The sequence below is a fragment of the Vigna unguiculata genome, chromosome 2 (genome assembly GCF_037176805.1).
Source record: "Vigna unguiculata cultivar grain cowpea cultivar isolate G323 ecotype 2 chromosome 2, ASM3717680v1, whole genome shotgun sequence".
NCBI classification, from domain to species: Eukaryota; Viridiplantae; Streptophyta; class Magnoliopsida; order Fabales; family Fabaceae; genus Vigna; species Vigna unguiculata.
Window position 1 is genome coordinate 33,980,893 of NC_140793.1, and position 17,716 is coordinate 33,998,608.

A 17,716-nucleotide genomic window follows, 5' to 3' on the forward strand; every position below is an offset into this window, starting at 1 on the left:
TAACCAAATAAGACAGATCCTCCTTTTGTTTGCTATCCTTTGATTCTTTTATTTATAAATTTGTCTTTTCTTTGTCCAATCCTTTGTTCAAAGTGAATGATAAACCTTACGAGAAGAATGAAAGAAGAAAATATAAGAATGGGATGACCCGCGTTTTGGGAGATCAAATTAGTGAACTCACAACTTGATTGAGTTACCAATGTTAGTTATTATTTGTGTTATAGAACTTGACAAACCGAGTTTACCTTTTTACTTTTATTATTTTTAAGGATGGAAAATTTTGGTATAGGTAGGGTTTTCATTTGTTCTGTTCTTTAGGTTATCTTTTGCTCTGATTAATTACTTGTTTCAGTTGCAAAGGTTCCTTCCGTAACTCATTTTTTTGGGCAAGGATATTTAAAGGGGGAAAACGAGACTCCAACAACTAACAATGTTCTTATGGAGGTTTTCAAGTTGGGTTTTATGGTGGTTTGGCGTGGGTGTGGACGTTGTCGGAGGATTAGGAGGAATATACAATAAGACAACTTTGGAAAGATGCCAATAAGAAAAGAAAAATAAATAAAAAATAAAATAGAAAAAAATTCTCATCCATTTATTTTAAAATCATCCAATACCATTTACTGCTGAGTTTGATCAAGTACAGCAGGTCGAAAGCTAAAAAATTACTTACTGAAGATTGTGGAGAGTGGAGTCTCAATAATAATACAGATTTCAACTCCCTTCAATAACTGTCGGCTTCTTGTGTTGTGCTCAATAACGAACAGTTGGGCAGACAAGTGTTCAGCCTCCAATGTTGCAACAATTATATATGAGGATGGGTCAGATGTTACAATATATACCAGGGATTGCCACCTAACGTGCTGTTACAACTTTGATCGTTGTCTCCAAGGGCACCCACCGTCAAAAGCATGTTCTAGCACCTCTTCCATACGTTTTGCAAGCAATATCTGTTCACAATAATAAAAAAGGAAACTTGATCTCGTGTTTGACCCAGTATTACAGACACAACAAGAATGTGGAGCACAAAAATACGCAGACCATGGTGTCTTTAAAAATGTATTGACTGTAATAAGACTGGGCAGGTAAAACAATGATAAAATTTTGAAGCTAAATATGCGTCTTAGAACAAACTGTGCTGACCGAAACCTGCTACAGAATTGTGCAAACAAGCTGGAATAAAAAGGAAACAAAGCTACCTCCAAATTAGCCAGTACTGATGATGGTACTTCAGCCAAGTCCTTCACGTTCCTTTCAGGCAGGATGACTCTCTTAATGCCATATCGATGTGCAGCTAATATCTGCAATAGATACGAATCAGATTATGCCACATTTTTCAAGCCTTCAAACTTTTTTTGCCTGTTTATGGGATTCTTTGATCAATGATCAAGCCAGTAATAACTGCTCAGCAGTGTAACATTTCTGCAATTGGCTGTGTGGTGTATTTTTGTAAAATCTTTTCAGAGTCTCTTAATAAGACTTAAGTTTCTGTACGTCACTGGTGTTGAATAAACCGGACCCCTCAATCATTAATTTTCGTCTGTTTATCTTCCTTTTTCTCCTCATAATCTAATATTCGTCAATCATTTGTAGCATATCCAATATAAAAAAAAAGAAGAAAAGTTCAACAGAAGGGAACCAGGCCAAAACTCACAGATCACGTAAAATCAAACAAAACCTTAGGTAAACCAAAGATAAAGATAATAAAGTTAGGTAAAGAGTTCTGCCAAATAAAGTCATGTTTATGATCCACCCTATAGTTTGCTAATTTATCTTCACAAACGTTTTCTTCTTTACAGCATAGTGACAACGACAATCAAGAAATAAGTGACGCAAGGTTTCTTTATCATATCCACACAAACTACAGTTTGAGTTCACAATACACCCTGGGCGTCGCAGGTTCTCATTAATGGGAAAGCGATTATGGAATAAACGCCATAAGAAAGATCGAGAAGTGGGAATAGATGAGGACCAAGGAAGTTTATACCATGCAACATCAGCTGAGTTTTAATTTAATGTACAAACATGCTTCATTAAATGTCAGAGCACCATTGGTAGCTAACTTCCAAACAGGTTGATCCATATTCTGATTAGTATTTAAGATATGCAGTTTAGAGCACAAAAATTCCTTAGCTAACTAAATTGGTAAAAATACCAATTTAAAATTTCCTAAATAATTCATGGACTTGCTAATTAATTTAATCTTAATAACAATGGGATATGTTTATGCTAGCTTAATCCAATTCCATAAGGAAAAGCTCTACTAATTATTTTGTAGCTGTGCTGATAGATTAGAATAAATCACACATTCACAATTATCCTTGTGTCATTATCATGGATATAGAATCATTGGCATCTGGTATAAAGTTTACACTGGTCACAAAACGATAAGAAATTTACCTTATCCTTGATACCACCAACAGGTAGTACAAGACCTCTCAACGTCATCTCCCCAGTCATAGCAGTATCTGATCTAACTCTTTTCTGACTGAAAACTGATACCAATGCTGTTACCAAAGTTACTCCAGCTGAAGGCCCATCTTTTGGTACAGCACCTGCAGGAAAATGTATGTGTATATCTCGGCCCTCCAACAGATTAATGCCCTCTGCAGCAGCTAGCCTTAGCTCAGCAGCTCTTGCCCTTACCTACAAACCAATCAGTCATAGTCAAAGAAATGAGTCTTCAATTGATACAGGCAACCACTGCCATGCACAAGTAATAGTGAGATGGCAAGTGCTAAACGCATACAAACTTGAGCTGGCCACTGAACAGTAGCACTCATTCCATACAGACTTTTAACTGAAATGTTATTAGTGTCATTACATTAGTGTTTAGTCATGGAACGAACAATTATACCATACCAGAAATTAACGATAAGTAAAGCAGGATAATGGCAAAAATGCACTTAGGAATATGCATAGACGCGTGTGACTACTAGCCTACAAGTAATATGAAATCTATTTCAACGAAACATAAAGAAAAAAATTCAATCAATAAATCAAAGATAAAATTGGGTTAAAACTAAATTAGATCCGGTCGGTTACCCATGTTAGTGCTATCTGAGCTGATTCTTTGATCACATCACCCAGCTACAGTAAGATGCAATTCACCCTTGCCAACCATTGTCGTAGCCTCCACAAACTGAACTTCTCCACCAAAAGTAGTCCAAACCAACCCAACAGATGCCCCAGGGGTAGCAACACGATCTGCTGCTTCTCTTCCGTCAAACTTTGGAGGCTGTAATTGACAACAACAAATTAGGCATTCCTCTCCTTTAATCATATTGTCAAATTAAATTTCCATTGAAGATTTGTTTATATAAAATCACTTTCAAGATGAACTCATGCACAAAGTACTCTCATTCATGTATCATATCTAGGCTATAACTTGAGTGGATTTTAACATATCGCTCACTGCATTCACAAGGGCCATGGGACTATATTATATACTACACATACAGACTTGTCTGCACTTAAAACACAATTTCCTGAGATACAATACAGAATTATACGGCAAGCTATGAGAGCATTAGATTCCAGTTGCCAAGGGACAGACAAATATTTTTATATACTTTAATCCCATTATTTTAATATTTGAAACTTCAATGGAAAACACGCAAATTTGCCAAGCAATTACCCCTAGAACTTTTTCAAGCATAACTTCATCAACAACTAATGGCGAGATGATCCTGAATGTGTTTGAAATGTCACTATTGTTGACACCCATGGGTATCACTTCCATTTCAACTTCAGCAGCATCAGCTAGTTTGTTTTCCAGAAGTGGGGTAGAAAGTTCCTCTACCCCTTTGCTTAATGGAACTACGTGTTCTTGCTCTGCAACTCTTACTGCAGCAGCACGAGCCAGGGCAGCAAGATTCCTTTCCAAATTGCGTACACCAGCTTCCCTGGTATATTGTTAAAGATTATACTTCAGTTGCTGCCTGTTTCATTTACATTAAAATAATTTATTTGTTTTAATTTTTTAATTAAAAGTTGTTTGACAGTTTTCAAACAAACTTAGTAGTGGAGATATTTTAGGAAGTTGTTAAACATGGGATTGTGACCCGTGCAGTTCTGTGCAGCTCCTATTATTTAGCTTAACAGTTTCATTTCATTCTGTATTTAAAAGTCTCCTTCAATTCAATAATATGATAAATTCACTTCAATCAGAAATATTGCTTTTGTTCAGAAACGTACTCCTCTGTTTTATTTCTCTTAAAACACCTACAAATTGGTATCAAGAGCCTTCTTCTTAGAAGGACCTGTGAGTGAATATTTAAACCCACCTTGCTTCAATCCATTAAATGGATTCTGAAACTCCTTTCACAGCACTAGCACCATCTGTGTTTGATGGTGATAATTATCACATCTGGGCAGCACGAATGGAGGCACACCTGGAGGCAAATGATCTTTGGGAGGCTATTGAGGAAGACTACGAAATTCTTCCATTACCAATAAATCCAACTATTGCTCAGATTAAAACTCAAAAGAAGAAAGTAAGGAAGTCAAAGGCAAGAGCTACGTTGTTAGCTGCTGTCTCACAAGATGTTTTCACCAGAATCATGACAATTAAATCTGCATTTGAAATCTGGAAGTTTCTCAAGGATGAATATGAAGGAGATGAAAGGATTAAGGGAATGCAAGCAATGAATCTGGTTAGAGAATTTGAGATGCAAAAAATGAAGGAGTCAGAAACAATCAAGGAGTATGCAAACAAGCTTCTTGGCATTGCAAACAAGATAAGATTGCTAGGTACTAAATTTTCTGATTCAAGAATAGTTCAGAAAATATTAGTAACAGTTCCTGAAAAGTTTGAGGCTTCCATTACTACATTGGAAAATACTAAGGATCTATCAAATATTACCTTGGTAGAACTCCTAAGTGCTATGCAGGCCCAAGAACAAAGGAGCAAAATGAGAGATGAAGTTTTGGTGGAAGGAGCACTGCAAGCCAAACTGCAGGTTAGCCAAGCAGAAAAGAAAAAAGTGAAGAATTACAAGAAAAATTTCAAAGGTTCAGAAGCTGTCAACACCAGTAAAGGTAATGAAAAAAAGAAAGAGTTTCCTCCTTGTAAGCATTGTGGCAAAATGGGTCATCCTCCTTTCAAATGTTGGAGAAGACCTGATGTTAGATGTGAAAAATGCAACAAACTTGGACATCATGTGAGAATTTGCCAGAGCAATTTTCATCAGAAAAATGATGCTCAAGTTGCTGATGAAGAAGAGGAGCAACTTTTTGTGGCCACTTGCTTTGCTATTTCAAATTCAAGCGATAAGTGGCTTACTGATAGTGGTTGCACTAATCATATGTCATTTGATCGTGAGCTCTTTAAGGAACTGGATACATGTGTAGCATCCAAAGTGAAGATTGGCAATGGAGAACACATTGCAGTGAAAGGAAAAGGCACAGTAGCCATTGAAAGTATGTCAGGTACAAAACTTATCAAAGATGTGTTATTTGTACCTAATATCAGTCAAAATTTGTTGAGTGTTGGCCAGTTGATTCAAAAAGGTTTCAAAGTTATCTTTGAAAGTGATCAATGTTTAATCAAAGATGCAAATGACAACAATGTGTTCAAAGTAAAAATGAAAGGAAAAAGCTTTGCACTTGATCCAATGAAGGAGGAACAAATAGCACTCCCTGCAGCAAATGTCCAAACTGAAGTTTGGCACAAAAGGCTTGGACACTTCAACCATACAACAGTTGTGAATTTGCAAAGAATGGAAGTGGTTCAAGATCTCCCTTGTCTTGAATTAAAAATTCCAGAACGTAGAGCTTGTCAACAAGGAAAGCAATCAAGACTTCCTTTCAAGCAATCAACTTGGAGGGCAACTGAGAAGCTGCAATTAATACATACGGATGTGGCTGGACCTCATAGCACTCTGTCACTTAATGGTAGCAGGTATTTTTTGATTTTTATTGATGACTACTCCAAAATGTGTTGGATATATTTTCTTAAATTCAAATCAGAAGTTGCTGGTGTTTTTTTGAAATTCAAGAAATGGATTGAAACACAAAGTAGTCATAAAATACAAGCTTTGAGATCTGACAACGGCAAGGAGTACACCTCCAAACAATTTAATCATTTTTGTGAAGAAGCAGGGATTGAACATCAGCTCACCGCTCCATACACTCCGCAACAAAATGGAGTGAGTGAGAGAAAGGACCGTACCATTATGGAGATGGCTAGATGTTTAATGTTTGAGAAAAATTTGCCAAGAGAATATTGGGCAGAAGCCGCACATACTGCAGTTTTCCTTCTTAATCGGCTTCCTACAAAAGCTGTCATAAGAAAAACTCCATATGAAGTCTGGTATGGTTTTAAACCTTCTTTGAAAAATCTTAAAGTATTTGGTTCTTTGTGTTTTGTTTATGTTCCTCAGGCAAAACGTGATAAGTTGGACAAAAAGGCAGAAGCTGGGATTTTTGTCGGGTATAGCTTAATTTCTAAAGCTTACAGAATTTTTCAGCCAAACACAAGGAAAATGTTGATAAGCAGAGATGTGCATTTCATGGAGAATGATGAGTGGGATTGGGATGAAAAACAAGCTGTAAAATTTCCAGATCAAGTTTCAAAATCTCAACTGGATGAAAATGAGCTTATAGATGACTTTCCAGTTAGAGGTATGAGATCACTTTCCGATATTTATCAAAGGTGTAATGTGGCTATTCTTGAACCAACAGATTTCTGGGAAGCAGAAAAGGATCCAAAATGGATTACAGCAATGAAAGAAGAACTTCGAATGATTGAAAAAAATGAAACATGGAAGTTGGTGAAAAGACCCACAAATAGAAAAGTGATTGGTGTGAAGTGGGTATTTAGAACCAAGTTGAATCCTGATGGCTCAATCAACAAGCATAAAGCCAGACTTGTTGTAAAAGGGTACGCTCAAATTTTTGGTGTTGATTTTTTTGACACTTTTGCTCATGTTGCCAGATTAGATACAATTAGATTGTTGCTAGCTATTGCTGCACAAAAGGGTTGGAAAGTTTACCAACTTGACGTGAAGTCAGCATTTTTAAATGGTTTTTTGGAGGAGGAGATTTATGTTGAGCAACCTGAAGGCTTTGCTATGAAAGGACAAGAAGATGATGTGTACTTGCTCAAGAAGGCCTTGTATGGCCTAAAACAAGCTCCAAGAGCATGGTACAGCAGAATCGATGAGCACTTGATGCAGTTGGGTTTCAAAAAAAGTCTTAATGAAGCAACCCTCTACATTAAAGGTGATGAAATCAATTTCATTGTTGTCTCATTATATGTGGATGATTTGCTGGTTACAGGAAGCAATGAAGAGCTTGTGAGAAAATTCAAAGAAGATATGAAGAAAATTTTTGAGATGATAGATTTGGGAGAAATGGCTTATTTTCTAGGAATGGAAATAAAGCAGAAAAATGGAGAAGTGTTCATCTGTCAAAAGAAATATGCTAAGGAAATTCTGAAAAAATTCAGAATGGATGAATGCAAGAGTGTAGATACTCCAATGTGCCAAAAGGGGAAGCTGAGTAAAAGAGATGAAGCTGAACCTGTTGATGAAACTTTCTACAGAAGTATAATTGGCTGTTTAATGTACTTAACAGCTACTAGACCTGATCTAGATTTACCAATTGTGCTACTGAAACACATCTTATTGCAGCTAAAAGAGTCCTAAGGTACGTGAAAGGGACTTTAAATTTTGGTATCAAATTCTGCCCAAGTCAGGATTATTCATTGCAAGGATATTCTGACAGTGACTGGGGAGGTTCTCTTGATGATTTAAAAAGCACTTCAGGCTACTGCTTCTTGTTTGGAACATGTGCATTCTCATGGTGCTGCAAAAAACAGAATACTGTGGCACAGTCTACAGCAGAAGCTGAATTCACTGCAGCTAGTACTGCTGTAAACCAAGCTTTATGGTTAAGAAAAGTGTTAGTAGATTTGAACATGAAGCAAGAGAGATGCACTGAATTATTTGTTGATAATCAAGCTGCGATCTCTATTTCAAACAATCCTGTTTTTCACGGAAAAACCAAACACTTCAACATCAAATTATTTTTTATCAGAGAAGTGCAAAAGGAAGGAACTGTCAGCTTGATTTATTGCAAATCTGAATTGCAACTTGCTGATATATTTACCAAGCCTTTACCAAGAAGCAAGTTTGAGTTTCTTAGAGAAAAACTGGGAGTCTGCAGCAACCAAAGTAAGGAGGAGTGTTAAAGATTATACTTCAGTTGCTGCCTGTTTCATTTACATTAAAATAATTTATTTGTTTTAATTTTTTAATTAAAAGTTGTTTGACAGTTTTCAAACAAACTTAGTAGTGGAGATATTTTAGGAAGTTGTTAAACATGGGATTGTGACCCGTGCAGTTCTGTGCAGCTCCTATTATTTAGCTTAACAGTTTCATTTCATTCTGTATTTAAAAGTCTCCTTCAATTCAATAATATGATAAATTCACTTCAATCAGAAATATTGCTTTTGTTCAGAAACGTACTCCTCTGTTTTATTTCTCTTAAAACACCTACATATATCTCTGAATAACTAGTTCTACCATACCCTGCGTCAAAAAGGATTCTACTTAGGAGTCAATACCACAAATATTCTTTCTAAAATAATAATCCGTACAGGTTATTTCAGAGTGACTGTACAGTATGCTCTACATCTTTTCTATTGTCTTATTCGTAGAAGAAGAGGAAGCAACACAAAGGATTACTAAGGAAGGACTTCTAATTCTCAACTAACAAATTTTTTATGAAGGTGGAAAACATAGCAAGCATCAATTTTAATATCACGCAAACCTGGAAAAAAGAGATGACAGAATGGATAGCTAATACCTAGAATTTCTGGACATTTCCGGTAAATTAATATGTTATGTATTTCCTATTTCCTTTCATTAAAGATTGGACAAAGAATATTGTTTGCTTGTTTAATTTTTAAGGTGTTTGGTTTAATAAACAAGATGTATTAGAGTCTACTTTTATTCTGTATTATGTTTCCTTTTCTTTTCAGTTTACTCTCTGTTCAGCTGCAGTTGGTAGGCTGTTTTCGTTCTGTAGCACTATCTAACTAAGAGATAGTTAGAGCTTAGGGTCTGTAATCCCTCATAAATTCTCTCTGTAGCATTATCTACTTTTATTCTGTATTATTTTTCCTTTTCTTTTCGGTTTACTCTCTGTTCAGCTGCAGTTGGTAGGCTGTTTTCGTTCTGTAGCACTATCTAACTACTTTTATTCTGTATTTCAGTGATATTTCTCTTGAGAATAACAGATCCGAAAACTTCATCTATATCTCTCTAAATCAAACTATTTGCACTTCAAGAGAATGAAAACAAATTTTTCACTCAAGCAAAAACTTCTGTACCTCTGGAATCTGAAGAAACTCAGAATTCAAACCATGCTGATCCAAAACTCTTGGAATCAAATGCTGCACGGCTATTTTGAGCTTTTCCTCATGTGTATATCCAGGAAGCTCAATGACCTCCATCCTATCAAGGAGAGGTGGAGGAATAGGTTGTGCTCTATTTGCTGTAGCCACAAAAATTACCTTGGATAGATCAAATGGAACATTCAAATAACTAGCCAACTTAAGGAACAACTTTGAATTATTTATTTATCGGGATAGAAGAAAATAAAGCAGTAACAACAAAAATGAACAAGTTCTGGTGAAAGGATAGATATATCAGGTATACAGAACATTAACATGATTTCCTTACAAAAAGTGTTGATTGATATTAGCATTAATTTATCCTTGAAAATAATCTAATGAAGATACTTGTATTTGCAATGTACAAGACTGAGTGACTGACATTTGGACCGACAGCTTCCTAGTAAAAAAGCAAAATAACTTCAGTTACTTCAGAAAATAGTACTATATCATATGTAAAGAAGAAAACACTGCAATGATTCTACCTTGTAAAAATATACCGACATTAAATATCAAAATTTATAAACCAAGATAAGGAAAAGTCATTATGAGGAGTATAGGATACTGATCATTGAATGTTTTGTTTTGTTTGGGATCAAGAACCTCCAGCAATGCAGAAGCTGGATCTCCACGAACATCAGACCCCGTCTTGTCAATTTCATCAAGCAACATGACAGGATTGCAAACCGCTACTCTCTATAGGTAAATTACAAAAGCAACTATCAATCTAAATCAGATACCGAGGAAAGCAGAGCATCAAACATGTATCACGAGTTTTTATTTTAGTTCAATCTTATTGCATGACCTTGCAAACTTCGAGCATGCGTTACCGTGTGTATAGAAAAGAAATGAAAAGAAAAGGTACAGCTGTTCTTTTACAATATTCACATTTACAAAATAATATATATGAAAGCAATGAGATGAATTCTACTCCATCTGTATCTTAATTTTTATTTTGCATCCATAATATATGATAACTAAAATTACCAAACTTTCAAGTAAGCACGCTTAGCAAAACTACTTAAAATCCATTTGAACATTTTACTATCCATCTAAAGCTAAGTTACTCCTATCCTGTTGTAATCTTCCCTCTGCAGACCTTTCCTTATTAGAGTACGATAAGTACCCAAGTATTTGGAGAGCCAACCTTCAAAAAGCTAGCCACTAAGGGAGTAGAGTCAAACACTTAAATACTCCACCAAGCATCCCACCCATACTACTTGATGTGGGACCTGAGCACCACATAATAACCAAGCTCCTGTTATAGCCCCTCCTGCTTTCACTCGGTGACACTTCCCTTCTAGTGGACTAAACAATTATTTAAAACATAGAATCTAGAATTTGTATTGTAAAACAATCAGCATTCTCCTCTCCTTATCACCGTAATGCATAAGCAATCTGGATCTAGAGTTTGTTTGCTTCTTAATATTCACTTAGCTGTAGTCTATTCCACTAGGACTATCAAATTGACAATAATAACATATAAGAAAGAGCTAACAGTCCATGTATAATAAAGCCTACAACTTTTAACAAATTTCGTAACAATCAGATGATGTTAAAGGTAGTTTTCAATATCTAAGTTGGATTTTGAACCTTCAGTCCATCTATAAGCCTCCCAGGCATGCTTCCAATGTATGTTCTCCTGTGTCCTCTAATATCGGCCTCATCCTTGACTCCACCAAGGGATATGCGCACAAATTTTCGGCCTAGAGCAGCAGCAATAGAAGATGCCAATGATGTCTTCCCAACACCAGGTGGTCCAACAAAGCACAATATTGGACCCCTTGCATCTGGCTTAAGCTGCAATGCACGTACAATTAATATCAGACACACATTGAGATGCAGACTACCATATATTTACTGGGAGGAACAGTAACAGGGATTTGAAACCTTGCGAACAACCAAGTATTCAATTATCCGTTGCTTGACCTTCACTAAACCATAGTGATCACTGTCCAGCCGCTCCTGTGCAGCTCTTAAGTCCAGTTCAAGCTCTTTGCTGGTATTCTGCCATGGCAAATCAGCAAGAAGATCCAGATAAGCCCGTGAACTGTTATACCCAGGCTGCTGAGGCTGCATTTATTTAAGTCTCCTGGGAGAATTACAGCATAATTAATTAATTGCCTCCACTAAGTAGTAAAGTGGCTTGTATTTTTATAATATAAAATTTCCTTTTTATTGAAATTTTTGGCTAGAAATTCCCTCTGAAAAACCAGTCATTGGCATATATGGGTATGTTTCAACAAAAAAGCACCTTAACTCTCTGAGAGCATGCTTCCAGATATTCTGTGGCATTCCTGCACTTTGCATTTTTCTTTCCAGAGCAGCAAGGTCATCTTCATCATCATCATTATCACCAAGCTCCTCTTTTATAGCCCTCATCTAAAATATATTATACACAGAAAAGAATACAAAATACAGTCCTATTAGGTAAATAGCCACACAAGACAATACATAGAAACAGAAGTAAAAAGCTCATCTGCAGTTGAACTTTCTAAGAGTCCAAAACTTATTAAATTCTTGGCATAATATTAATATTTCACCATTTACATGCTGCTTCTATAATCACAATTAAAAATGCTGTTTAATGTGCATTTTTCCATTCTTAAAAGCCAACAAAGTTTTGATCATGTTCCTATAAATCCTTAGACCATTAAACTTCAGAAGGTACAACAATAACCATTTGCCACAAAGACACACTGCTTATGTCTAACAAACTTAAAAGTAAAATTTCTATTAGAGTTCCCACACCGACTAAAGATATCATCAACTAAGAGCAAATCTTACCTTACAAACTGATTTGGAAAGGTTGAGATAGACACAAAGTCCACATTCTAAGATGATATTTATCTAGCCTCACTCTCAATATATTCATCTTTATTGATATTTCCCATATACCCTTGCATTCACATTTCAAATATATATCAAAATGATGGTGCAAAAAAGCTAACCTGCTGTCGAAGAAGAAATTCTTTTTGTGATTTTGACAATTGTCCTTCAACCTTTTGTGTAATTTTCTCTGCTACACGTATTGACTGCATTCATGAATAGTAGTGGAATCAAAGATAAATACTATGAAACCAAACCCATAGGATGATGCATCAGGAACACTAATACTTACCTGTAAGTGCCTATCAACCAATTCTGTCGCTTTTGAAAGCCTCAGTTTAGGGTCAACCGAATCCAACATTGATAGCTGTTCTTCAAAACTTATCTCAAAGCTAGCAACAAATATATCAGCCAACTTGTGCACAGGAACTGTTTCCAAAAGAAATTTTGTCCTTCCACCAGTTTTTTGTTTCTGTGTACAAGAATAAAAAATATGCTGCTAATGCTCATACAACAAATAAATTGTTACATGCCCATGATATCATAAAAAAAACTAGAATATATAACTAACATGATAGTTCATCCACATAACCAATTAGACTATAGACAAAGGTGCATGGGCAATATTGCATATAGTGAAGAAATACCTTATGCAATCATGGGATCAAATAATATTCTTCAACCATCTACACTGGCATGCTAGGGGATTTAATAGATCAATGCTCAAACAACATTTCCATAGATGTTATTATGTTAGTTGAAGAGGTTTTGATGTTAAATTGTCACAAGCTTTTACCTGCTCCAGAACAGAAATAAGCTCCATGGATGTTGCTTTAAATTGGCGAGATAACATTATAAAATCCGGGTCTTGCTCCACCTGTTCCATCTCTAGATTAGAAAAATGGAAGTAACTCAGCATCTTCAAAGATAAGAACTGAGTTTCTAAAATGATAAAGAATGTTGAAATAAAAATAAGGACATCAGAAGAATAAAGCTACTTCAAGGCATTGTAAAATCACGCGCCCCAACCTCCCATTGTTTATAAAATAGTGGTTAGTGATCCTAAGAATGTATATAATTGAAACATTGAACATTGCTGTCATAAAATCTGATCTTCAACATCTTTAAATAAGCAGATTTTTGTGTCAAATTAAATACATTAAATTTTTCTCAGAGTGCAATCAACACTTGTTAGCTTCTCATATAGAATAACGGATTTGAACTAGTATGCTAATAATGGTCAGTGTTAATGATCTATGCATTCATAGCAAGCAGATAAAAAAGTTGCTCAGAATATTTATATCTAGTAAGATGAAGAAAGAGACTCCATGTGATAACCTAAATTTTTCATTAGTGGAACATATTACTAAATATATTCATTGTTTAATTATAATTGTGATAATTCTTATCATTAGTAAACCAGAATGATGTGTGAAAGTAACGTCCATAAAATAAAATATGCACTTCCTAAATAAAAATTCACGTTAAGGAAAACATGATTGAGTTACCAGTCTTGGTCGTCTCTAGGGATGAGATCCTTGCAGTATGGTATGTTCCTCTCATGCTTAGTTCCTGGACACTAAACCTGCAAAGACCTTCAAGAACAACAATATACGTGACTCTTCCACTTGGTTTCTCCACTCCCCTAGATAAGTGAAGTGCTCGAGCAGCTACTCCCCTGGAATTGAATGTCTATTAAAATCCACCTCCATTTGATGATTTTTTTTTTCTAAAAAAAAACCACAGGATAGTTTATTCACTTCGCAGCAAAGAAAGTTGAGGAAGGTGTGATGCGAAAAGATTAATGTAGAAATAGGAAAGAGAGAAAGTCAATTTAGCAGAAACGAAACAGCAAACTAATCAAAATTCAATAGAAGAAAATATTTTGGTGATACAACTTCATGCATATGGCCTGATGAACAGTTAGTTTTTATGTTAAGTATCAAGTAATTTAATCATTGATTCTTAATGTGACGCAAAAGATGTTCCCCTAGACATACCTCTTATGCCAATGAACAACATACTGATTTTTCGCATCAAGCTTATGAGAATTTGGCGAACCGCCTTGTACATTTGAGTTTTTGTCTAGAGAATCAATACCTAACCCTACAAGGGAGAGAACATAAAAACAATATTAGAAACCATTTTTTAACATTTCTTTTTCCTAAAAAAAGCCAAAACTAGTGATGACTTCATCACCTTGAGGTATAACCGGACCCTCTGGCTTAACTTCAGAAGCATCACGTACCGGTAAGATGCCAATCAATCCCTTCTCTTCTCGCTGCCAAAGTTCTTGCTCCACCAACTTCACACTGCATTCATTAATTCATTCATTCATTAAGGAAACAGCCACGTGCACGTGTTTTTGAACTTGAAAGACAATCCCGTAACTCAAAAGTTTAATTAAGGAACTACTAATAAGTAAAAGAGAGACCAAGGTGCACTATTCCACAATCAAATCCACTTCAAGTTTCATATCATCTGTGCCGTAAATTTACTAGTGTTACGATAGGAAACAAAGTCTATTACAGAAATAACCTGGCATATAAGAATTGAAAGGAATGAAGGGATTGTGGTTAAACGAACCTGGTTGGAGAAGTGCAACGAATTCGGATGATGGCGCCAGGCAAAAGGACTTTGTTCCTGAAAGGAAGGATTGCTAACCGACTCGGAAGCTCAATCGATTCCGCCATGAGAGAAAGACAGAGAACTGTATACGCGATTCGGTTCGGTTTGATTTAGTCTTAGCTCAACTCAACCATGGCAGTGGCATCACAGTTGGCATCACGGTTGTGATGTGTTGAATTGTGTTGACGTGGAATCTATGTAATCCAATACAATTAAACACCCAATTCCTATTACCATTTCAAATACTATAATTGTAAATTAATCGACCTATTGTGCAGTGGCAGTGACCGTTTCAACACCCTCTGTGCTTGCTGGTGCAACCTGCTTCTTCACAACGCCTCATTCTCTTCAAAACTCAATTATTTTCTATATTCTGGCGCCATCGCTAAATTTTACGTAATGCCACATCGAATTCTGTTTTATTTTTCTGAGGTATCCAATTTCTACCGAATTTTTTGTTTGTATGAAAGAAGGATTTGCAGGTTATGTAAATTAAATTTGATAGCACTAACCTTCGTAGTTATTTTGAATATAATATTTGTGCCTATAAAAATTTACGTGAATAAAGATCCTAGTTTATTTAGATTATTTATTTGAGTAAATAGCAACAATAGGTTTGATATAAGAAACTTAAAAATATAAAATATAAAATCACACTTCAACTAAGAAAGTCCCCATTTTTTTTCTTGTTGTCAAGCTCAATAGCAATTGATGACTATTATAATTTCAACTTTAAAAAATTGATCAAACCTACAAGGAACATAGAAAATAACCTTTAAGTTTAGCTTTGTGCGTGTTTAATTTTGTGTCAAAATGAGATAGAATTAATTATAATTAATTTTCTGACACAAAATTCTTACATGTTTGATTTCCAAAATCAATGTTTGATTTCCAAAATCAATTAAAGAGTAAAAAAAAAATTACATTGAATGAATAATAACTAATTATTACTTTTATGTTAGAGAATTGATTCAGCACAACCAAACATACCCTATAACTTTTAAAAACACTTTTAAAAGATTCTTAATAAATTGTCCAACTAGATAAGTAAAAGAGATTATCTAATAGAAGGTTCAGAAATAATTACCTAAAATATTTTACAAACAACTAAGACAAATATTACCTAATTAATAGAAAAAAGAAATAATTAACATTTTAAATTTTATACTTGTTTACACCTAATCTAATTATTCTAGTTCTTTTATGCAAGCAACAAAAGATTTTATTAGATAATAAAATAATTACAAAATATCTATCACCGTCATTTCCAACTTATATGAATTCATATTATAAATTAAGTATGGATTCTCTTTAAACTATTAATAATTGACTTTATCATGTTATCCAATTTGCACACGATATAAAGAATTAAGGAATCATATACTATAAAAATCCTAGGTTTTTCTATATAATATTTATATTTACCTATTATTTTGAAAGGTTCTCGGTCATTCTGAATTGTAGCATCATGAAGATACTTTTCAAATACTTGGGTATACCCGGTGGAGGAAAATCATAGAAGAATAGAATTTTGACAAGATATGATCCAAAAAATACAGAAAAGACTTGCACTATGGAAAGAAAAGTATCTATCCTTTGCAGGTAGAGTAACCTTAATAAAATCTGTCTTATTTACCATCCCACTATATTATTTATCATTGTTTAAATTGCCTATCTGTGTGAAGAAAATGATAAGGAAAATTCAAAAGGACTTTTTATGGGATTAGGGTCATGATGGAAGAAAAATTGCATGGATAAAATGGGATCATATTTGTAAAACTAAGGAAAATGGTGGTTTAGGCGTTAAGGACTAATCTTTTTAACATGGTCCTTTTAGGCAAGTGGAAGTGGAAACTTGGAAAGGAGGATCCTAGCTTATGGAAAGAGATTCTCAATTCAAAGTATGGATCAAGGAGAGCTTTAGATGAGGCAAAAGACTCAAAACTTGAGTCTTGGTGGTGGAGGGATATCAAGAAACTTTGTGGGAAAGGAACAAAAAATAATTGGTTTAATAAGAACTTAAGATGGAACAAGGGCAAAGGAAATAAAATAAAGTTTTGGAATGATACATGGCGAAATGTCATTAAAGGAAAGATTCCCGAAGTTGTATACAAATGCAATTCTTAAGAAAGGAACTTTAGGGGAATATGGATTTTGGAACGGTGATCACTGACAATGGTGTCTACCAAGGAGAAGAAGTTGGTTTGAGTGGAAAAAAACAATGGTAAATGTCTTGATGAACGAGATAAAGAGTATATCACACGAGTGCTTAAATTCATTTTAGTCAATTAAAATTCTTAGGTCTTCATACCAAATAAAGTAACGTGTGGGGTTGTATGTGGATGGCTATTATTTGGGATATTTGTTCACATAGAAATGGTGTTATATTTAAAAATACATTAATAGACATGGAGAAAATTTTAAGCAAACTAAAGCATGAGCTTCGATCACCAATAAGTATCCATCAGAAACATTCTCTTATTCTGACTGGTGTTTGAGTCCAATTACATGCCCCCTCGCGATCTAAAAGTTACAATTCTGGAGTGGTTTATCATCTTTTGGCTCATCATGATATAACTTCTGTGATTGTTGCATGTAGATTCCATTCACTGTTATTTGTAGCCTTCACTGTTATTTGTAGCCTTGGTTTGGTTTACATAAAAAATCTTGTGAAATTAGCTATTTGCATTGTCTTTGTGTGTCTTTGTAACTTCATCTTTTGCAGGATAAATGATATTGGAGGAGGACGTTTAAGTTTTGTATTCAAAGCATAGTCACAAATGATCTACTTCTTACTTGTAATCTTTGTTTCTATTTTTTTGTGATGATTGTGAAATACTACTTTATGCGGAGAATGATGAA

General features: G+C 34.9%; 1 protein-coding gene across 1 annotated transcript; it reads right to left on the minus strand.

Moving 5' to 3' along the window:
- Positions 1-566: 566 nt before the first annotated feature.
- LON2 (lon protease 2) lies at positions 567-15,305 on the minus strand. Its single transcript, XM_028058831.2, is given in 18 exon segments — positions 567-947; positions 1,197-1,298; positions 2,398-2,643; positions 3,043-3,088; positions 3,090-3,235; positions 3,635-3,934; positions 9,335-9,548; positions 9,963-10,093; positions 10,991-11,197; positions 11,288-11,489; positions 11,652-11,779; positions 12,349-12,432; positions 12,519-12,698; positions 13,023-13,114; positions 13,735-13,904; positions 14,227-14,332; positions 14,426-14,538; positions 14,813-15,305. Coding segments are annotated over 18 exon segments (2,658 nt in total). The 5' UTR covers positions 14,920-15,305; the 3' UTR covers positions 567-863.
- Between the last annotated feature and the right edge of the window lie 2,411 nt (positions 15,306-17,716).